Source organism: Thermoascus crustaceus (assembly GCF_041956765.1).
Source record: "Thermoascus crustaceus strain CBS 181.67 unplaced genomic scaffold VTN00scaffold_4, whole genome shotgun sequence".
Lineage (NCBI taxonomy): Eukaryota > Fungi > Ascomycota > Eurotiomycetes > Eurotiales > Thermoascaceae > Thermoascus > Thermoascus crustaceus.
The window spans coordinates 173,782-195,865 of NW_027192530.1; the positions used below are offsets into that span (position 1 = coordinate 173,782).

The 22,084-nt window shown below is 52.0% G+C and overlaps 8 protein-coding genes and 1 non-coding gene across 9 annotated transcripts; 3 read left to right on the forward strand and 6 right to left on the reverse strand.

Annotated features, from left to right (window-relative positions):
• Nucleotides 1-506: 506 nt before the first annotated feature.
• VTN00DRAFT_t135 lies at nucleotides 507-587 on the reverse strand. The gene has a single exon. It is a non-coding gene; the product is annotated as a tRNA-Ser (tRNA).
• A 1,249-nt stretch (nucleotides 588-1,836) lies between these two features.
• Nucleotides 1,837-2,631, forward strand: VTN00DRAFT_6660 (uncharacterized protein; the record flags this gene model as incomplete). Its single annotated transcript, XM_069433321.1, has 2 exons — nucleotides 1,837-2,012; nucleotides 2,247-2,631. The coding sequence occupies 2 exons, from the start codon at nucleotides 1,837-1,839 to the stop codon at nucleotides 2,629-2,631; spliced, it is 561 nt and encodes a 186-aa protein (XP_069286714.1).
• A 517-nt stretch (nucleotides 2,632-3,148) lies between these two features.
• Nucleotides 3,149-3,871, reverse strand: VTN00DRAFT_6661 (uncharacterized protein; the record flags this gene model as incomplete). Its single annotated transcript, XM_069433322.1, has 3 exons — nucleotides 3,149-3,297; nucleotides 3,361-3,429; nucleotides 3,517-3,871. 3 exons carry the CDS (start codon nucleotides 3,869-3,871, stop codon nucleotides 3,149-3,151), a joined length of 573 nt encoding a protein of 190 aa, XP_069286715.1.
• Nucleotides 3,872-5,885: 2,014 nt separating this feature from the next.
• Nucleotides 5,886-6,814, reverse strand: VTN00DRAFT_6662 (uncharacterized protein; the record flags this gene model as incomplete). The annotated part of the gene is made up of 3 exons (XM_069433323.1): nucleotides 5,886-6,085; nucleotides 6,160-6,676; nucleotides 6,731-6,814. 3 exons carry the CDS (start codon nucleotides 6,812-6,814, stop codon nucleotides 5,886-5,888), a joined length of 801 nt encoding a protein of 266 aa, XP_069286716.1.
• A 1,032-nt stretch (nucleotides 6,815-7,846) lies between these two features.
• On the reverse strand, nucleotides 7,847-9,066 carry VTN00DRAFT_6663 (uncharacterized protein; the record flags this gene model as incomplete). The annotated part of the gene is made up of 3 exons (XM_069433324.1): nucleotides 7,847-8,255; nucleotides 8,331-8,914; nucleotides 8,971-9,066. The coding sequence occupies 3 exons, from the start codon at nucleotides 9,064-9,066 to the stop codon at nucleotides 7,847-7,849; spliced, it is 1,089 nt and encodes a 362-aa protein (XP_069286717.1).
• Nucleotides 9,067-9,946: 880 nt separating this feature from the next.
• Nucleotides 9,947-10,886, reverse strand: VTN00DRAFT_6664 (uncharacterized protein; the record flags this gene model as incomplete). Its single annotated transcript, XM_069433325.1, has 4 exons — nucleotides 9,947-10,176; nucleotides 10,265-10,416; nucleotides 10,473-10,694; nucleotides 10,741-10,886. 4 exons carry the CDS (start codon nucleotides 10,884-10,886, stop codon nucleotides 9,947-9,949), a joined length of 750 nt encoding a protein of 249 aa, XP_069286718.1.
• A 977-nt stretch (nucleotides 10,887-11,863) lies between these two features.
• On the reverse strand, nucleotides 11,864-15,920 carry VTN00DRAFT_6665 (uncharacterized protein; the record flags this gene model as incomplete). Its single annotated transcript, XM_069433326.1, has 5 exons — nucleotides 11,864-13,557; nucleotides 13,611-13,646; nucleotides 13,699-13,767; nucleotides 13,822-14,029; nucleotides 14,085-15,920. 5 exons carry the CDS (start codon nucleotides 15,918-15,920, stop codon nucleotides 11,864-11,866), a joined length of 3,843 nt encoding a protein of 1,280 aa, XP_069286719.1.
• A 445-nt stretch (nucleotides 15,921-16,365) lies between these two features.
• On the forward strand, nucleotides 16,366-17,321 carry VTN00DRAFT_6666 (uncharacterized protein; the record flags this gene model as incomplete). Its single annotated transcript, XM_069433327.1, has 2 exons — nucleotides 16,366-16,445; nucleotides 16,499-17,321. 2 exons carry the CDS (start codon nucleotides 16,366-16,368, stop codon nucleotides 17,319-17,321), a joined length of 903 nt encoding a protein of 300 aa, XP_069286720.1.
• A 396-nt stretch (nucleotides 17,322-17,717) lies between these two features.
• VTN00DRAFT_6667 (uncharacterized protein) lies at nucleotides 17,718-19,472 on the forward strand (the record flags this gene model as incomplete). The annotated part of the gene is made up of 1 exon (XM_069433328.1): nucleotides 17,718-19,472. The coding sequence occupies one exon, from the start codon at nucleotides 17,718-17,720 to the stop codon at nucleotides 19,470-19,472; it is 1,755 nt and encodes a 584-aa protein (XP_069286721.1).
• Nucleotides 19,473-22,084: the final 2,612 nt, after the last annotated feature.

The window sequence follows — 22,084 nt, forward strand, 5'->3', positions numbered from 1 at the left end:
CCAAGGTCTTCACATCCTGTCTAGATGTTGAGATAGTTGAGCTTTTTGAGAACTCTCAATCTTCCTCGGCTGCAACGAGTCCATCGCGCATTGACAGGCGCAGCCACGGATGGTGGTCTGTCTGTGTGTATGATACACTGCCAGCCCTGCGGCTGACGTGACCAGGCTCCCTACATCGACAAATGACACATACTGGCTGGCTCGCAGTTTGGTGGGTGATGCACCATCCACCCCGGATGTTGTGTATATATATATATATATATTTAACGGTTTTTATCCGCTTTTCTGTTCGTGGACATCATTTCTTTTGAATCCGCTCCACTCCATAGAAAAATTTCAGACAGATGGCTACCTAATCAACGAAAAGGCAAAAAGACAAAAAAGAACAAAAAAAGAGTCTGGTCAAGATGATCTGTAGGATTCACAATCAAAAGTCTCACCAAAACCAAAAGATCAAACAAAAAAAAGCGAAAAAGAAACAACCTACCGGTTGCTTGTCTTCCAAGCGTCAGCGACAGGATTCGAACCTGTGCGGGCGAACCCAACAGATTTCTAATCTGTCTCCTTAACCACTCGGACACACTGACTTGATATGATTGGTTGGTTGCAAATTTGCTATTTGAGACACTTTCCGCGGGTGCAATTTTTTGTGGCCCCACTTCCGACATTAAGTTGATATAGTCCACTGGTAGGTAGTGTAACGTGGCGGATTGCCCTAATTGACGAACCTACAAAATCAAATCCGTCGCCTAGATGATTAAAGTAATAATGGAATAGAATAGGGTACGGATGCTGTGATATGCATAAATGTAGAATCCTCTAATGATGTCGGTAATAGTATGTAATTGTAATATCTTGTTGGGTTTTCTTCTAATGCATTTGGGCTTCGTCCTTCTCCTTTTCATTTTTTTATTCTGTCTTTTGTTCTCAGCTAATAACAACTACCTAAGAATATTTGGTAGTTAAAAAAAAACAAAAAAAACTAGCCAAACAAGGTTCTGATGTGGCATCAGCACCTCAGCTTCTCTTGCATGTCATCATTCCAGATCCATTTAAAAGATCACCACTAGCTCAAATGTCCAGCTTGACTTGAGCACCATAAGTGTTTCTGGATGTTTATATAATTATACTCTGGTTTGCAGCTTTATAAGAAACAGTATGAATAGCAATTCTGTTAATATATATAGTACTAGATAATCAAGTCTGGTCGGAGGCCTCAGACAATCTTATATGTGTGGAACTACCTTATTCTACAGGGCAGCCACTGCTTCACGGACAACTAAAAAAGAAATCTATGTTTTGTGAGTGTTAGGTAGGTAAGCATGAATAAAACTTATTAGTACCTAGATAAGTGATAAACAGCCATACAAACAACATAGACACTATATCCCCAAAGGTAATTCCCGGTGAACTACCAATGGTTTTTGGATGTTATGAAAAATAGTATAGGTAGCCAAGGGTACCGGATTCGGATACAATGCTTCTGGATAAAATATTGATTATAACATCTCAGAAGCAGACATAACCTTACAAATAATAAAGACCGCTGGCGTGGTTGATTACATTATCTCTGGACATGAGCTCAAGCGATCATTCTTTGTAAAACTGAGGAAATAAATAGATCATCTATATTCTTTGTCTTTTAGATAGAACGCTATCACCAGGAAAAGTCGTTTTTCTTATGTTCACCTTTATTCCAAAGCAGACATCCGAACAAGAAAAACATCTCAGTAGAAGGGCTAAGATAGGTGAGTTGATTGTAGGTTGAGGAGGTTGATATAGGCAAGCAAACAGGGCCGGCTAAGTCCAAGCCGGCAACCTCCAACAAAAGACAATATGGCAACTCCGGCAGCCCTTCCAGACACCTACTCCTCCCTCCCTTTCAAGGAGATTGCAATCTCCCATGTCCCTGCAGCAGCCCCGAGTCCTACTAAGGCCGTTCTCCTAAAACTGAAGCGAGCACATAAATTCAACGCCGTCACCAAGCAAATAGTCGAGGAGCTGGTCACTGCGTATCAATATTTTTGATGCAGATGACCGATCAAAGCAATTGTGGTGACCGGAGCTGGGAAAGCGTTCTGTGTGGGCGCAGACCTCCAAGTTGTTTTTTTTCTAAGCTTCTTGAGAATCTAAAAGGGGGGCTTTGACAATCAATGTGTGCAGGGACGGGTAGGTGATTTCGTTTCAGAAAAAAGCTGTTCTCACTTGATCTTCTCTGTGGGATCTGCTGATGAATAGGTTATTAGAGGAGGCCGCATTGCGCTAGCTATCCACAATTGCTGCAAGCCGACAGTCATGGCCATTAACAGTCCCGCTGCAGAGTTTGGAATAACAATGACACTCCCTGCCACAATCCGAGTTGCGTGCGGGAGCTCGAAGATCAGTTTTGCATTTGCACGACATGTCTTTGTCACGGAGGTCTGCAGTTCCTATTTCCTTCCGAAACTGGTTGGAATGGAATGTCGCGTGCGCCGCATGTTGGTGACGACCGGCGCAACCTACGCCGCATCTGATCCACCTTCTCAACCAGCTCTTCTCAGGAGGAGACTTTCTCGAGTGCTGGCGATCGCCGGAGAAATTGCGGCACAATACGTCCACGGCGAGTATGACGGTGATGCACGATTTGATTGATGTAATAGGGGTCCATCGAGCACTGAAGGAGGCACATTTGCTGGATTCGAACATTTTCCTCGCAATGTTACAGTCCAGAGACAGCACAGAGGGTATGAGGAGCTTTCTTCAGAAGAGGGACCCAGACTTCAAGAGAACAATGAAGCAAGATGCCCCTCTAGGGTGGCCGTGGTGGAAAGTGGTTGACACGACATCGCCTGGAGAACAAAAAGAGAGAAAGAGGGCAGCTAAGCTCTAGATGTGCCCAAGTTGCCGTGTCATTATGTGGGAAATTAAAAGATAATCTGTTTTACTGAAGCTCTAGGAAGAATAGTCAGCGTACCAATGTTTGTGCTTATAATTGTGAAGCTCGGACGTTTCTATATGTTCTTTGGCAGCCAGCTTACAGTCGCGGTGGTAAAGCCATAATTGACAAGCAGCATAGCCTGGAAAGGATTATGAGAAGAGAAAAGGGAGAAATGAAGCAAGCCAGGGAACGGAACTAAGGTCTACACGTACTTTTAGCGACAGACCTTAATTACGAACTACTGCCTAACATTCGGAGAACGCACGGTTCGCAATTATCCGGATAGTGCTTGTACAGCAATGCAGACTTGAAGGCGACCTCAACATCAGTTCGTCTGAAGCCTGGCGCGCGACCTAAGATGACAACTCCGTGGAGGAGCCCTGTTGGTTGTTAAAAAATACCGTTAGGTTGAAACTCGGCTCATTTTTTATTGATGGACTCACGAGTGAAGAAACGTTCAATGTCAAGAATGTAGCGAGATGCACGCTGACCTGAAGCAGGTATTCCAGCATCTGCAGATGGTCAGCGTCGTCCCAATCCGGTTGTAACCCTTCATACTCAGGATGTGCTACCTTTTTGGGAGCTATCAACCCGTATACCTTCACTGTCCGCAGAGACAGTCTCACCACCAGCTGAAAGGCCGCTAATCGGTACTGAACCTGAAAGAGATAGTTCCGATTCACCATTAACTGTACTATCGCTCGGCTGTTTTGACCCCTGAAGGTTGGTAGCCTCCAAAGTATGCGGCGTAGTATCACATACTTCTGCGAATAGAGAAGATCCCTCTAGATTAACCCCCTGGTCCCTGAGATATCCTTCCACATCCCTACAATCAAACCATTGGCCACCAAGTCCGAAGATTTCGAGATGTCTCTGCGGATTCCAGGCTGACCCAGTTTCATCCATGATCTCAGCCATTGGTAAAAGGCCGAGCACCCGTCTAGGAAGTCGCATCTTTGGAGGATAAACAGGGTTTCCCAAATCATCCTTAATGGGATAGTGTGTTCCAGCCCCGCCAATACAATAAAATGGAAGGGTGGAGAGTTCCAGTGAATCGTTGACTCCGCCGCTGACGAGCCTCCTAAAGAAAGGGTACATCTTCGCCTTGTCCTGTATGCAGGGGACCAATCTAAAAACTCGGTAGATTGCAGTTGGATGCGAGCGCGGATCACTAAACAGGAGGAAGGCGTGCTCTAAGCAGTAACGATGTAGTCTCCGGGAGAAAATTGTTTCCTGGAAGCAATAGGTGTGGCGAATACCGGTTCCCAACGGCCGCTCGATGTCTTGAGTGGCCTGGTGATGACCGGCTATGTCACTGTCGGTCTCTCTAACAAGAGACGATTCACGATACCTTTTTGTCTGGCACATTCGAGATTGCGCATACTCAGGTTCCATACTTTCACATAGACCTTTGCAGCTAGATTTGTCTATAACTTGATATCCAAAGATAAGATCAGGCGAAGAATCCCTGCCGCACCTAGCATCATCGCGTACTCGAGGGAGTCTTTCTTCCGAAACAACTCTAGGCGCGAAGCTTTGGAGTGTTGTGGGTTGCTTGTGGCGTTCGGAATCGTGTGTCAAGAGACTGTGAATTTCACCGAGGCGCCTGAAAAGCGCTGGATGGGTGATATTCAGGTTTGACTGACGTGCGGCATTACAGAGGTCAGCGAATGAGTCCGCGACTCTCTTGATCTGGCTCTCAAGTTCCGCTAACCGCGCCTTGGTGCTTTGAAGAGTGGCTTCCTTTTTGAGTCTGTAGGTTCTCTGAGCACGTCGAACCTGTATCCGACGATTCTGTTTGGGGAATCAGATTGTGTTTTCTTCAGGTGTTCATGGACCTCGGTACCTCTGGTAACACAGCTGCGCCACGGTCATCCAGCCTGGGCCTACCAACCCTCCTGGTGGAGCGCAATCGGCGTGTATCCATCGATATGTTTTCTGATCTTCTCAGCTGATCGACTGTGTCTGTAGAAGACGCTGCTGCGAAGTTGGTTCCGTCAAAACTCGATAATGAGTTGACCTTCTCTTGGCCCTCCGCTGGAGTAGCTCCAGAAGTAGGCGGATGCCTCTTCATCAACGCGCATTCGTCGGCCGGTAGATAGCGACGAGCTGAAAGTAACTCCACTAAATGATGGTCTGGGCAATCCATACTTGGATGCACTAGTCGCAAATTGGGTGCCCACGTCCTATGATATGACGTCTGGGACTTGACGCTGATCTCTCTTATTCCAATAGGCCCAAGTTCAAGTAACGGAGTGCACGTTCGGCTAGAGAGACGCCGTTCGTTGCAATGCGACGTTAGATGCTATACCGAAATGTTCGAGAATCGATGCTCGAGATTTTGAGTTTGATCACCTTATCAAGAGATGATAATGTAATCGCCAAGTACCTCGGCTCAGCCCAACGGTTGGGACACACCAAGTGGAGACATGACTGAAAATCGCCATCCAGGTGTGTATCTCAACTTCTAGAATCGCTCCAAGGACAATCTCACGCCAATGTTATTTCCACTAGACACCAACGGCTTTCGTCTGACACTAAAACACACCCTCCTAGCAACGTCGGTAGAATTCGACCAGTAGTACAAGTTCTGCCACTAAGCGCATCCCTTGCTGGGCTTTAGCAGTAAGAGAGAACCGAACACTTCGCGCCTCAGGCTGCATTTAGCAGGTGAGAGCCATTATTAGTTAAACCTCGCACATGGTGTAAGGTTGAGCTGCGAAGCAGCTGGTAGAAGCTTTGACAGGCATAAGATAGTATTTAGTATTTGTAGGAAGGGACGACTGATCCCTTAAAACAAATTGTTCAAAGAAATATATCTTTAGTGGATAGATGAATAGATCCCTCGGACGGAGTAATATCCAAAAGACTGCATTCCACAACCGTCCTCTAAGGCTGCCGCCCAATTTCAAGAATAGCATAACAAGACCTCAGTAAGCTATGTAGGTAGGTTTGCCAGTTTCCCATCCTATCGCCATAACAGATCAGTGTATCTGCCCAGAGCCATGGTAACATCACCATCAAAAGCGTTATGCACCGCATCCCATCCCAACCTCAACTGCGCCGCATCTAAATCTCGCTTCCTCCGCTCCTCGATCGAACGCCACGTCGGCCTTTTGTCCGCAGCGTCCCCAAAGCGGGCTTCCTTCCCCTCTGATCCGGCTTGCTCTGATTCCAGAGCACTGTCTCTTAGGGCAAGAGACCACATTCCACGAGCATCCTCTCTGGCGGAAACGTCTTACGGCCTTGCTTGAAAACATATCTGGAGACAGCGGACGCAAACACTTTCTTTTGAACCTGGTCGCCTTGGGATGGCGTTGTCGGTTGAAGGCATCCTCTGGGTTTCTTCCGCTGAAGATAGTATTCGCGGGGCCGGAACGCGTCCCTCTCAACAAAGTGCGAGACGATGTAGATCCATTTCTCATCCCAGCTCAGAACTCGCGACCAGACCTCGTACGGCTGATAGGGTCGGATTTCCTTCCTGAACACACATTGTACCCCGCTCAGTATCATGACAGCTGTGTTTGGAGTAGGGCGAAGCGACAGGCGTTGGCTGAAGAGTAGAAGACTCAAATTCCCTCGAGAGATATCGAGATCGGTAAAGTATGTCGAATTCGATTTGTGGATGTTGTAATCGCATTCGGTAAGAGGAGACCTCGTCCGATGAATTGCGGGAAGGAAAAGACACTCCGGGCTTAGCTGTTTTTTCGTGACCGGGGATATAAAAAGGCGCGTCAACAAGGTTCGAAGGAACCGGACCTGCTTATGGTCAGCTAATAGTTACAGGGATCGAAAAGACAGTGTGTTACTCACATGCCACACTAATGGCAAGTTCTTGTACGCGACGATGAGGATAACCAATATGATTGGTATCCAACTGCCGCCGAAGATTCCCATTTCGTTTGTTGGATCACCTCGACCTAGGCTGGATGGATATCGACGGAAACTGTCCAAATCCAAGTTATCGCACAAAACTCGTCGGTAGAGCAATGTATATTGCAAAGGACGAGATCTTTCGCATGTGAGGATTCAACGTTGGTTGGCGTGGGCCGCAAGTATCCTAACCAAGTGGCAAGTACCGAGATTTATAATCTTGACCGAAATGTAGAATCAATACCCGATATTATTCGGAGAACAGGTCCTATTGTTGGGGCGACCATTTTCAAAAAGGTCTTGCTCATATTTCCCAACATCCTGGAGAGCATTGATTGTAGCATATAATGTTGGGATTCCTATAGAACGCAAAGAGCTGGGCTCATTCTCCCCTATTATTATTATTATTAATCAAGTTTAACGTCCATATGGAGCCTTGCGGCTATGATAGACCCCATTCTCCCCTATTAATTGGCTGTAGAATATTCCCATAGATAATAACATAGGGCATTGGTATTCCAACATAGTAGATCTGGTCCGCTTTACTGCGGAGTCACGGGTTAATAGTCCCTTATCATTTCTACCGGACCGAATCGTTCCTTGCCTTCCTTTCAGTGCTGAGGGGCGTGGCTAGCTAGCATGCCGTGACGGCTAAGCAGACCATGCTGAGAAGTAGAGGTTTTACCTTTCATGTAATTGACCCGTCCTATCGAGGAATGGGATCCGCATCATCATTCCAAAAATATAAAGAGCCCCCAATAGTACCAGTTCACTGTGAAATAAGGCGGGGAAAGAAGATTCTAATATGTTGTGTTGGCGGTTCAATTTATCTGAGTTTTACAATGGGCCTCCCCAGACTGTTCTCATCACAGGAGCTTCTGCCTCCTGGCCACATATTGATCGATAGTGCTCACTATAACTGCCTAATATATTATGAAGTTGAAAAAGAATGAGTTGGCCGGCATACTCCGCCCTGCCCTTCCTCTATAAGCTCCGAATTGAGCAAGCATCGCATCGTCAATCTGGGGGGAAAAGTTCTAAATTGAGATCAAACTTTCACGCGTGAAAGGGACATCCAGAAGCAAAATTCGTCTCCTTCAGACTCGCAAAGATGGCCTCCATTTCATCCTGTCCCCTTTTCTCCTGCGCAGCCGGTCCGATGGTCCTCAGATCATACCCCGAATCTCGATAAGGGCCATTGGGTGTAGGGACGACGCCACTCCCAAAAAGCCGCACAGACAAGGCCTTGAGGCCCCATCGGTGTCTGAAGGTTGGCTTGACGTACCAAGGGTGAGCTATCCAGAAGTTGACCGTGTACAGACCGGTGGATGGGTCTCGGGAATCGTTGAGGAGTTTGACAGCCATGCAATCTGGCCTGGGCAAGCTGAGGTAGCGCAGGATAAACTTGCGTACAGCTACGACACCCTTTGCTATCGAAGAAATGATAATCCCCGGTTTTTGAAAACTTGATTTTCGTGTTAGCATCCACCGGCCAGGTGGATATGGGATCCCGGAATAAACATGGAATTCCGCTACTTACCCCATGCTTACTTGCATATGTTCGTCTAGCTTCGTGGTGATGACGCCCTCAGCGATCGGCTTAAGTGGTGCAGGGAGATTGAACGCTGCCAGATCCATCAGACGTCTGCTGATGGTCCGGGTTGATTCTGTCGGTTTGGCCGCGGCCTTTTCATATTCCAGGGTCCACTCAAAGAGTTCCTGGGCGAAATGAGCCCCGTCTCTCCAGCCAGTCTTACTGGACGGCAGTACCGTGAACGGGATCTCCATCGCGTCTCCCAAGGCCTTGTGGAACACGCCAATGGCACATTTCTCCACGTCCGTCAACTGTCGCCATTCGTACCGGTCCACGGACCGGAAAATATCGACGACGGCAGAGCCGAGGGTGTGCAGCATGTCTTCGTCCAGAATCTTGCCCGCCTTTCTGTATCTGGCGTGCAGGTAGTTCATCCGGGCGATCCCCAGGAGGTGGGAGTCGGAGCCGGGTTCCCGGTCGTGGACTTCGTTCAGGACCACTTCGGTGTCGGCTGCGCGTTTGGACATATTTCTCTCATTCAGTTGACCGGTGGCGACGAATAATTTGGTCATGGTGGGGATTGCACCAGTCTAAGCCAGGAATGAGTCTCTGTCAGTCAAGACACATATATATATACAAAACGCACTTTTAAAAGCGACAATTTCATCGCATTGTGAAGCGTATACGGAAACTCCAGTTCTCGCAATTCCCGCACGATCTGATGAGCCTCCTTGGCGGTCATGCTGGACAGAGGGCGTCCGGAGAGTTTGAACCTTGACTGGATTCTGAGGCATCTTTGAAAACGGAAATATCTAACAATCAGCGCATACAGTCCAAGCGCCACTGCAGCAATGGAAAGTTGCTCATATTTGCCTGTTAAGCCTGTCATATTCATGGTGAACTGACTGGGAACGGGTTCGAGAAGCAATGAAGGACTCCGTTTGAAACATTAGTCTGACACCTTATTTATAATTGATGGGTAGATCGTGTATTCGATGTCGGAGAATAAATGTTTAGTCATGTCGAGCTGTGCCGCGAAAGAAAGCTCGGCTTAGACCTAGATATTATAATCATGCCAGTCAACCGAGGTAGTGGTCTTGCCCTTCCCCGTATCATCATCATATACAGTTAGCTGTTGGGACCAAGCAGTTGAGACTCCTGTTGCAATGTGATTTAGAAATAGGGCCGCACATGAATAATGACTTTGCTTATTCGTATTCGAAATGTTTTGCAATTCATTATTCGTATTCGAGTCGTAATCATTCGTAATTTTGCCAAGATCTCTCCAGATATATGAAGGCCGCGGCTCAGCCAATCGACAGCGAGCGTGTCGCGTCAATTGTTCGTTCTTTTTACACTCAAGGGGAATACACCGTTCTGCCTTGACATATTGAGTAGACGATGCAGAAATACATACCTTACGGTAGCTTTTTAGGCAGCTTTTTTTTGCTGTGAAAGCTGATTCCATCATAAAATTGAGGCCAAAATCAGCTATATAAAGTGGGTAACTACGGAGGATCAGCTTCTGACTGTACGCATACGTTGGGCTTATTTCCCTCCGCGCATAATCTTGACCAAATTGGTAAATGCCGCTGGACCGTGTGGGCTGTCAAGGTTGGGGCTCAGGCTCTCTGTTCTCCTGCACTGGCCAGAGCTTCCGACTGCGAACCCACCCGCACGGGGATCCGCCGCTTGTCAATAATCTCATTGAAGGTGTCGGCCGGTCCGATGGCCCCAATGACGATCTGATCTTGGCTCGACACCAGTCCCTTGTATGCCTCCTCGGCGAAGGCGTTCAGCGGCATAACCAGCTTGCGTCCTGCCTCTTCGCCCATGTAGTCGTGGAGTTCGGCTGCGAGTGGTCATCGAGGTCAGCAATTTCTGTTCTGTTTCTTTTTTTTTTTTGTCAGATATGAACTCTCAACCGCATTGAGACCTACTCTGCACAGGCGGAGGGGAGATCTCGATCACTTTCACGTTCGAGTTCCGTAGTTGCTCTCGCAAACAGAGGACAAAAGCGTTCAATGCCGCTTTGGAGGCAGAGTATGCGGGCAAGGTCGCGGCAGGGACAATGGCGAGATTGGAGCCGGTGCTGTGACTTGGCAGTTTTTCTTTTGGTTCTATGGCTTCTTCCCGAACCGTACTCACAAGATAAAACTGGTAGGGGTCTGCTTCTGGGTCATGAACGGTAGGAAGGCGTTGGTGAGCGCAACAAATCTGGAGAAGTTGACATTGACCTCTTCGAGGAAATTTTCCAGGTTGAACTTGGCCGGGTCGGTGAGGTCGTAGGGGCTTTGAATGCCCGCGTTGAGGAAGATGCAGTTCACATCGGGAAAGGACGCATCACCACCTGCTATGCGGTTTTTGTTACTTTTGGGCAAAGTTGGAGATTTCCTCCGTGGCTGCAATGTCAAACGGCACTGCGCTGGCCTTGCTCTCGCCATGTTTGCGGACGAATTCATCCAGACGTTCCTTTCGACGACCAACGGCCGTGACTTTGGCACCGGCTTCGACCAGACGGTCCGCCATGGCCCGTCCAATGCCCGCCGTGGCTCCGACCATCAGGACATGTTTGTAAGGGAATGCCACGTTGAGAGATGGAAATCAGATATAGCTCTGAGTCGCTTCAGATTTTCTTCTTTCTCAAGGAGTCAAGAGATCACAGAGAGGAACACCCATGTAACTAGTGATATACGCTGACACACTCTTTTAGCACCTAAAAGACTGAAATCTACCATCTTATATATATCTGTGTCGTCAATGGATATAGGATCGCTATCTCCGTGAATGCCACCATTCACAAACCACACCACCTTCAACGCATTCGATCCTAGCGTCGAAATCCATTCCTAGACGAGAGGATATATGAATCCCTGTCATGACGCTCCACTTGGCGTCGAAATGCTTTCCGAAGGAGTCTAGTGGCGAGATTGACCCTTGTCAAAAACCGCCCTACTACGTATAGCAGATTATATGTATAACAGGTCTTAGTGCACCTAGAGCAATAAGTTCATCCGGACTCAACCTGCGTGGTTCAATTCCGGGCGAAAGTTGGCGGTTAGGTAGTCGTTTTATATAGTTAGCCGGCTAGCCAGAGCCGGCACCGAGTTATCGATTGAGTACCTATCCGCCATCGTAACACCGAGGTTTGGAAAGGGGGGGGGGGCGGTTCATCGGAATCTAGGTATTTATCGAGGACGGATCGGTGGTGTGGGTGTTTGTGACGCGGTACCCACAAAGTAGGTACCTGCGTATTTCATTGCCCGGCGATGCACTGTTTACCTACCTGGCTGAATGGGTAGAGTTACAGTGGCATTCTAGATTAGATTATCGATATGTATATATATACATATATATATACAGCTCCCACAAGAGTGCCGTGTCTTCCCGAATTAGGGTTGAGACGGGTGGAGAAGTCAATAATAGCTAGGGACACCCCAATCAGTCTCTCCTCAACCGGCTTAGTTCAGTCCGGTATAGAACCCTAATCTTCAAAGTTTTCTCTTTCATTCACGACGCCGACACATGCGCGTTCCCGCTCACTTATTGCATGGTCCCGTAATTTTCTTGATGAAGCCCATTCGATCGGCCACCTTCCCACCCAGCTTGACGATGTCCTCGTCGGTCATTGCCCTGCGGATCTTCGCCGCCTTGGCGATCGTCGCGACGTCCGCCAAGGCCGCCGGCGCAAAGATCAGGCTCATGATGGCCAGGGGCGCGTTCGCCGGGTCGTCGACGATGGTGTAGACGTCCATGGCGGCATTTCCGGCCCCGCCCGCGATGGTGATGATGCTGGCGATGTCGGACAGCTCCGCGACGGACCCCAGGACCTCGCCGGCGATGGGGACGAAGAAGAGGATCGCGCCGATAAAGGCCAGGATGATTTCCTTCCTCTCTTCCTCGGTGATCTTGTCGGCGATCTCCACCACCTTGGCCATGTTCTCGACCGCGTCGGCGATCATGAGGATGGGCAGGGACACCGAGTCGATGAGCTCGAAGCCGTCACCGATCCAGGCATCCACCGACATGCTGAACAGGGTGTTCTTGATCTGCGGTCCCAGGTCGGCCGAGTTGCTCAGGCCCTTCTCCACCACGTCCTTGGGGTTGGCGACGTCAGATTCGCTGTATCCGTTGGGCTTGGGGATGTTGAAATCCATGCCGGTTGCCCAGCAAGGGTCGCCGTCGCCCTCCGAGTTGCTGGGAGCGCAGTCGTTGCCTCTGTCGTACGACCCAAAGGTGATCTTGTCCTTGGGGATGCCCGTATTGTCGAGGAGATCACTCCAGAAGTTGTCGGCCTTGTCGTCCTCGAGGGTCCAGTACACGCTCTGCTCATACGGGTTGTCAGGGCCGTAACCGCGCTTCGAGTAGTCGGGCGGGCAAGGCTCTGACTCGTTCGCCGTCTTGGTGTTCGGGAGTGTCGAGATACCGTGCCCGCACACCGCTACGCTGCACATCTTGTAGCAATCCCCGTCGAAGCAGTAGAGGCATTGATTGCCGTTATAGTTCGAGCCACTGCAGTAATCGCAGCATGTTGTGGTCTCGGCAACGATGCATGAGAAGTACTTGTTGCCATTCTCGTACACGAAATTGTGGACGGTGCTGCCCGCGCTGCCGGCGACCGCCTTGGCGTAGGTTCTGAACTTGCTGTCGTATCCGTTGTTCACCATGTCGGTGTAGTTGTTCATCGCCACAGTCAGCAGGTTGGATAGTGTTGCCATCGTGTACTGCGTGGCGCAGTGCAGGGGGATGCTGTCCGCAGAATTTCCCAGGTCCTCCAGGCTGTCAAACGTGGCGCTACACTCCGACAGCGGGGTGGTGGGTGGAAGCTCGCTCGTGCCGTTTGGATTGCCATCGTCACCAGTCCACTCCGCAAGATCGATGGCCCAGTCAACAGACCCGGCAAAGTTGAGGTCCTTGTAGCGTTTGACGCGGCTGGCCTTGACGTCGCCGTCCATGTAAGCGACCCATTGGGTGTCGTTGTACACGAGAATGTTCGAGTCGGAACGGGAGTCGTAGTACCACGACGTTGTTTCGTTGAGCCCGATGATGTTGTCGATCTCTGCATTTCCGAGAATACCAGCGGTTCCGGTGCATGTCCCCGGTTGGGCACCAGAATCAGGCCCCGTGAAGGTGCACGATGGACCGTCGCAGCCCGCCTCTGTCATGCCGAAGGAACGGCCGTAGCTGGACACGCCCACTGCAATCATGTTTGCCTTCACGCCTGCTTTGGTAACTGTGATAGCTGTCAGTCCAAGGTCAATGTTTCAGGGGTCTCCGTCCACGTACGCATTGCGAGGGCATATTCCGTCTCGGTCAGGTTCACTGCGCACATCCAGTCAGTCAGGATCACAGCATGGAAGGCTAGGTGTCATACCGTGGCTCAGGAGACAGTTGCCTGACGGACAACCGCTTTGGGACCATTGGTTGCCGTAGTCCCATTGCCCTAGACACTCTGCGTTAGGGACTGGGCTCCGTCGGTGGCCTCAGTGGCGCTCACCGTGGAGATCGTAGGTCATGTAAACAATGTAATCCACATAGGACGACATGTTGTGGATGGGGAACGCCTTCAGATACCAGTAGGATGCCGGCGCAGCCATCGAAAGCGTCCTCTCTGACGGCAGTTTGGCCCTGAGGGCTCTGAGGAAGGCGAGGTAGTTTGGACCGTCAGACGCCAGACCAGGAGGAATGCCGGGGATGTCAGGAGCCTGGTGACCATGAGCGTCAGCGGTGTTGGCAGGGAGAGAAGACCGCAATGCTTACCCCCGGGTATTCCCAGTCGATGTCGACACCATCCAGCCCTGTCTTTTCGACAAAGTCCACGATGTTGGAGACAAAGGTGTCAACGTTGGCGGGGTCCATGGCACTCCGCAGCATCTCGTAGGTGGCAGGGTCGGTGGAGTAGCCCCAGCCGCCGAAGGAGACGATCTTCCGGACGCCATCCAAAGCCATGAAATCGTTGAACTGGTTGTAAGTGTCATTGATCACCACACCGAAGTCGGGATTGATGGTGGCAAACGCCCAGTGGACGTGCGTGTACCCGATCACGCCAATGCTTGCAGCGCGGAGGTTGAGGCACGGCCGGTCAAAGTTCCAGGACTCATAGTAGCCAACGCTCATGAAGCTCGACGGAGCATCATCGTTGTTGGTGATGTTGGTGCCGCAGTGGGAGATGCATCCATTCTTGCCTGTCGGCGCCGTCCCTGGGTTGCCGGTTGGGCCCTCGTCCGCGGTACAGTAGTCCGGGGTGATGCCACACTGGCCCCAGATATCGCAGCACGCGTTGAGAAAACACGGGTTGAGATCGGCCAGGCGCTCGCCATCTTTGGGCTTACGTGTTCCCGGCACTGTAGGGCCGCATACGGCGTTGCTCACCGGGGCGGGCATCGGTGGCGTCCCCTTGCTCAGGCAGATGTTGAGGCCAAGCAGGAGATCATCACAGCCAAACCACCCCCACGTGGTCTTGTCGTTGAAGTCACTGATATCCGACGCCTTCAGGCCATTTGCGGCGGCAATCGCCGAACAAGTGTCCCCCGACTGGACCGTGTAGCTGGCACAGGAGCCGTCCGGGTTCTCCTTGGGAGTGATATCGGGCAGTGTTCCGCTGGTACAACACACGCGCTCCCCTACCGCCAGGGTCGAGCAGAGATCCGGGGCCGGGTTGTACTTGGTAAAGTCGGCCCCGGAGATACCACACTTGGACGCCAGCGAGCCGCAGGAGTCTCCCGAAACGACGGTGATGGTCCTGCAGTCGCCACGCTTCCGGAGAGGACTGCGGACCTGCATCGTGCTGTTGGAGGGCACCAGCGACTTCTCGAGGATGGTGACACCGCTGAGATGGGTGCTGGCTCCGGTGCCGTTCACACACCGAGCGTGGCTCCACGAGCGGACCGACTTCTGCACAGCCGCCAGGTCTCCCGTCGTGTCCACCGCCATGCCGAATGTGTGGTCCGCATTGCGGCCATCGCCGCAGAGCTGCATGACAATGCTCTTGGGGCTCTGGCCGTTCCCGATCTGATCCCTGGCCCGCTGGATGAGAGACGGGGCAGTGGCGGAATTGTCAATGGCAGCACCACTGTAAACACCAACAACGGCACCTCGCACGTAACCGAATGCGCTGGTGGTGTCACAATTGGACGTGTCCCCGATGTAGCGCTGGACTTTCTCCAGGGCAGCATCAAGAGCGCTGGCCTCGGCGGAGCCGTCGTCGGCACTCACGTCCAGTTCCAGGGAGACCTTGCTCTCCTTCCCTGAGACACAAGTCGGGGGGGAACCGCGCTCGGTCCGGCCATGAGCGGAGGCCGAGCGCCTAGTGTACGAATGGTCGGGCGTGACGAGAGCGTTGCGCCTGTCATTCGCATCTCCCGCAGTGCAAGTCAGCAGCTTGACGGTGGTGCTGGGGTCATCGAGCGCATTGTGGATGGCAAAGTCCAACAACATGGGTTGGCGGCAGACATGGAGACGGTCCAGAGATGTGTAGACCGTCCAGTTGGTAGGCTTGCCATCGCAGGCGGCCGGGCAAGGGTGGAAAGCAGAGTCGAAGCCGCTCACAGTCACACCGAGGGACAGAATCGCCCAGGCCATCCAACGGGACCGCATCCCGCTAGGCAGGTAAAAGGGAACGACAAGAAAAGAGGAGAGACCGTCTAGAAAGAGCGAAAGGAAACAGAGAAAGTACTCAAGGACGATGCGCCATGGGGAGGAATGAAAGGACGGGAGCAACACGAGGGAACGAAATATAAGATGAACGAGGGAACGGCGATGTCACAGTCCGACTGATCCCGCTATGAAAAACCCCCATCCCTGGCATCGATTCAGCCCCCACGTTGCAGCGACAGGTATCACTACCAGGATGTAGAAAAGGGGGGGGGGGGGGGGGCGGGCCTTAACAAGGACGCAGTTTGAAAACGTCTCAACGGTGTCAGCAACTCGGATGCAGGAACACACACACATATCTTGACCCCTGCCGTCTTCGCGAGGGAGTCTGGGCTGCTCTTCTCCCGGTCGCTCTGTTCCCACTTCCTCTCGACATCGTTCATCCACCATGAAGCTTCACAGCGTCGTCCTTTTCGGGGCTCTCCTGAGCGTCGTGAACGGCTTTGGCCCACGAGGTGCGGCCGAGCGGTAAGAGTACACCCCGTCTGCGCTGAGGCGTTCGCTGCTGAGACACACGGCAGCGTCCTCTACTGGTACGCCTACCTGTGTGAAGAAGCCGTGGGCGGGACGTACACGGTTGCTCCGGGCTGCGCAGCCGCCATGAACCCGGCCTCGGGCAACCGATGCTCTCTGACCCAGTTCCTGCAGTACCTCTGGGCGCCAGAACCAGACTCGTCCCAGACCGAGGCCGACAGACCCACGACCGCTATCCCGGCGAACAAAAAGGACGGCCCCTGGGACCGCATGACCGTGAATCAGGTGTACAACAAGATCGTCAATACTCCGTACACCGAGTACGTCGATCCGGAGAGGCTGATCGGCGAGTCGGACTACTACGAGGCGCTCAGCAAGGTCGGCACCCCCATTGCCACAGTCGAAGGGGGCCTGACGAAGCCAACGGAGCCGGACCGGTCATCGTATCCAAACGACGACGACTACAAGGCGGCGATGAAGCAGTATCGCACCGCGCTCAAGGCGTACGACAAGACCACGAGGCTCGTCGCCCTGGGCAAAGAAGCCGCAAAGACGGTCTATTACCTGAGATTCCAGGATATGGAGTCCTACCGCATCAAGAATGGCGAATTGGCCAAGGCCAAGTATCTCGGGGTGGTCCCCAAGACCAGGAAGGTCGAGACGGGTCTCAGTAATCCGAAAGAATTTCTGGCGCTTGACGCCCAGGCGACCCTCGAGGAGTACTCGTCTGACCCGGACTTCAACACCAAATTTGAAGAGGCCTGCAGGAAGTACCGCAATGATGATTATCAGCACTTCAAAGCCCTCGCGGCCGCCGGGGAGGCACTGAAAGGTTGTGACTGCAAGGTCCCAGAGATAGATGGATTGTAAATGTGAGAATGTCGTGTAAATAATCGGAGATTTCAAGGGGAATGTTGAGTGGATGTCAGACCAAAAAGGTGCCATGACACACGTATTTTCTGACAGACGATTGTTTTGCGAGAGTTACCAAGTTAAGAGAACACCATTTTGGTATGACGACGCGAGAATAGCTCTGTGATCAATGATGGTCAGTGTAGGCATAAGACGACAGGGAGAGTCAGGCCACCCCCGAGTGCAACCCCGCCCGCCGGCCCCCATCCATCTGTGTCCTTTTTTTTTTCTCGTCTCATCCACCTGATTTCTCAGAATTCCCGTTGAGTGTCTCTTGCAAGGGCAAGCGTCTCTTATCCTTGACGTATTTCCTGCAACAAAACGGGCTGAGCACTGAAGGAGACGGCCACCACCATGGATGAAAAAGAGCGGGAGATACGCAAAAGCCACCGCAGCGTCGTGTCCGATGGCTGGGACGACCGATACATGGTGCGGTACATGCCCGAGCTGGCCAAGGCCGTCACCGACCCCGACCGCGTCCGCGAGCTCCTGTCGCAAGGGCATCAGGTAGACGCCGCCAGCCTGCGTGAGGCGGCAGTTAAGGGCGCAGCGGAGAGCCTCGAGCTGCTCCTGGCCGCGGGCATCGACCCAAACGCGCGGCCGGATGGGGCAGACAGCAGCCTGTCGGGGGTGGACGAGGACTGGGCAAGCGGCGATGGCTCGCGGCCGCCGCTCTTCTTCGAGGATCGCGACGAGTGGCACGTCCTTCGCATCGCGGCGTCCGCCAAAGTCCAGAAGGACAAGAGGACTCGCATGCAGACGGCGCTGCTCCGGCACGGGGCCGACCCGTATGCGGTGTTTCGCCAGCCGCTCCGGATCTACCGCGACATCTCCCTCTTCCCCGGCGGAGATGGGGACGATGAATATCCCGACGAGATGGTCGACCTCCAGCGCGCGCAGACGGAGCGTCAGAACGAGCGCCGGAGCCACCCAGCGGGGAGAGACATCGGGGATGAGCCCTGGCAGCCGCAATTCCCCCGCAAGTACGGTCTGCGCAGCGTCGTCCACGCCATCCTGGAAGACGGCGCGTTTGTCAAGCCGCTTCTCGACTTCAGCGACCTGGATCTGGAGCACCGAGACCCGCAGGGCCGAACGCTCGTCCTCTCGGCCTGCCGAAGCGCCCTGGGCGCCGATGCTGCCATCGACGGCGCGCTCGGAGACGTCCACTGGGACCGGATGAACCGGGGCATCTTCCACAACCCCTTCCCTCAGCCAGATAATCCCATGAGGCGCTTCGAGGCCGCCGGCGTCACCACGACCACCCCTAGCACGGCCCCGAGCCTTCTCAGCTACTTCGTGGACCGCGGCGCAGACCTGCTGGCGGTCGATAACTACGGCAAGAACGCTCTCCATCAGCTCCTGGAAGCGATCAATATCGACAGCGAGGACCGGCCCCCCATCATCCGCGCGTCGCTGCAGTATGTAGCCACCCACTACGGTACACTCGTCAACCAGCCCGACATCGCGGGGACCTACCCGCTGCATGCCGCGCTCCAGCGCATGCGCTGCCACTGGCTGGAGCGCGACTTCACTGCTGCTGCCCGGATCGAGACGGCCGTCGACGACCTGCTGGCGGCGGGCGCGGACCCGCTCGCCCGCGACGGCCGCGGGAATACAGCCCTACACTACCTGGCGGACGACCAGCTGGGCGAGGTGGGCCGGATGGGCGACGAGCAGCGGCGCCTATGCCGGGTGTTCCTGGGCCGCGGCGTCGATCCCAACGCGCGCAACCGCGACGGCCGCTCGGCGCTCGAGCTTTTCCTGACGAGCCACGACGATGAGCTGTCTTACTCACGCAACGGCTGTTACGGCTCGCCCCCCGGGGGCGGCAGCTATGAGGAAATCGACGCGGACGTCCTCGGTTGGTTCGAGCAGGCCGGGGCGCGCCTGACGGAGAGGAACCAGGCCGGGCAGACACTCCTGCACCTGGTGGCCGGGCACGAGTGCCTCAGAGCCCCCGACCGCTTTGAGCTCCTCCTCTCAAAGGGGCTGGATCCCACGGTGCGGGATCAGGAGGGGAGAACCCCGATCGACATCGCGGATGCCTGTGAGAACGATGATGGCGTGTCGAGGCTGATCGACATGTTGAAGCTGCGCGAAAAGGCATGAAAACCGATAGCAACAGCGCCGTTCAATGGGCGACGTCCCGACAGTACAGCAGCCGTACTTGTTGATGGATACTTCCCCAGTAGCTAGACTATCTGCCCCCATATCAACTTCTTCGAGATACACGAATGCCTCGGCGGCTTACCTCTCTTACCTTGGTAGTATAAAGTCAATTCTTAGCAACTCGTGATGAAGCTCTACACAAGTTATCAAATCCATGACCTGTTGATATTAGGGGGTCAAAGTAGTAGTAATAGATTCTCTAGTAGTAGTAGTAGTAGAAGATTACTAGTAGCGATATGCAGGAGGGAGAGTTCCAGGTGAGATTATAGATAGGCGTGGAAGACAAAGCCGCCATCAACAAAGGCGAGCCCTAGCCCTACGCCCTACGCCCTATGCCCTAGATGGCCGGGCCCATCCTTGCCTCCGATAGATCATAATATACTGTACAGAACTTAAATATCCCAAAGCCTTAAGCTTTATTTGGTACTTGAAGAAGGGTGTCCAGATTCTGGTGATCAAGCCCTCGGCTACAGGCCGCTCTAGATAGTGATTAGTGAATTTTTAAGACAGGTAGTAGCGTAAAAGCATCACTTACAGCTGATATTTGTTTGCCAAACACCTCCCCAGAATACCATGGATTTGTAATGGGTCTCAGAGAAACCATCTCGTTGAGTCAAACTCACAAAGTTGTCTCGAAGCGATGAAAAAGTCAACACATGGTTGGCAGTAGGCCCCCGTCAGGGGTGACCGATCCGGATAACCAGGGACGGTCCTTCGCGCTATCTCATTCCATTGGAGAGTCCAGGACTCTCTCTCTCTCTGTTACGGTACAGCCTAGAGATCACTGATAAGGCTGACGAAGGGAGGACTAGTCATGTGGCCATGCTGGATCGTCTACGATCCATTCTCACGATCCAGGTCTACGATCCACCGGACAGGTATTTCCGGATAGAACTCAGCATGTATATAAGACGCTCCTTAACCATGGGGATTAGGACCCCGTGGTCAACTCAAATAGCAATCTTGATAGCAAGATTGCTAGTAACGGCCTATTCATCTATCTCTTTCTCTTGCTTTCTGTCCTCAGGATAAACCCAACGAGCCTCCGCCTAGGAAGTCTTAGGTCCGCCGTTACAATTTCTTTGAATGCCTGATCTGCAATACCTAGAACAATTACCCAGAACACACAAAGCTGATTTCCCAGGACAGGATGTCCATTGAATTAGTTCTTGGTTCTATAGATAATTCTGTGAGTTGATGGAACATAAGATAGGCACTGGTTGGTGCCTTGACAAGAGCCTGCTTAACAATAGCCCAGCGAAGAGGGGACAGAAAGCGCAGCTCCAGTCTGAGCTCTTGCCCGCTCACGTACATAATCATGGGTATCATCAATGCATAGACAATGCAGGATCCTCACCTACATACAGTGTTCAATTTCTCCACTGCTTTATCCATCATACTTTTCTCTAGGTAGTTGGCTGGTGCCAGCTCTGGGTGACACACACACACAACGTTTCTCCTGCTTTTCTTGATTTGCACTGATGCCTAATTCTATGATGTCAGACTGCGCGAACCTAGTAATCCGAAGGTATGATGATGAAAGCTCTCATTATTCGAATCTACCTCACTAACTGACCACTATTTATTCTCATGGACTTAGGGGTTAAGACCTTCCGAATACTTCTTTGTTTAATGATCCCGAGACCTTTCATGAAACATGAAAGGATATAATAAAGGAAAATAGGCAGCCTCGGGTATAGACAGTACGATTCCTTTATTGCAGGGATCATGACCTTTTGCAGATCCGAATCGGCGTGTGCTGACTAGGCTGATAGGTCTCTTGGCATACCACTAGGTTATAGTGGTAATATTCGGCTGACATATGATGAAGCCATAAGAAGCAGCAAGTTGACTGTCATTCCTCCAACAGTTTGCATACCCAGCCTTTCTTCTTCTCCCAACATACCTAGATAGTCATTTGATTTGGCTCAGGCAGGAAACCTTGCTTTGTCATACAGACGGAGATCATCCCGAAGGTAAACATGGGACGTCGAAGAATTGAGCTGAGCTACAGGGCACATCTCCTATTTATTGTCGACCTTGTCTAATTTGCTTTGCCGATTGGCCTGGCTCGCCTTGAAGTTGATTATAGAGGGCTCACCGAACTCACCTGCACTCACCTAACAACACAACCATCACTCTTTATTGAAGCAGTAGTTCAAAAAGGGCTTCTATGAGTGAGAATTGGCTGAGCAGAACATATAGCTTAAGTACAGTACTAGTAGTCTGTAATACCTTGAGTTCTTTTTAAATCCGCCTGGTGTCTTCGCTTCGTTCTCTGCTAGCTATACCTAAACAACTACCCGAAACAAAACAAAAACGAAAAGAAAAGAATAAAAATAATAAAGGGACGATAAAAAATCAAGAGGTTAAAAACCTACAACAGACGGGATTCGCTGGTGGTCACCCACCCAACTACTAACCGCCCGGCGTGTGGCTTAAGTACGGCTGAGCGGACGGGAAGCCCTGTTTTCCACACCCTATGGTCGTAGGTGCCAACTTCCTCACAGGTTTAGAATGATTAGGTAACTAACTAGCATCTCCAGCTATTC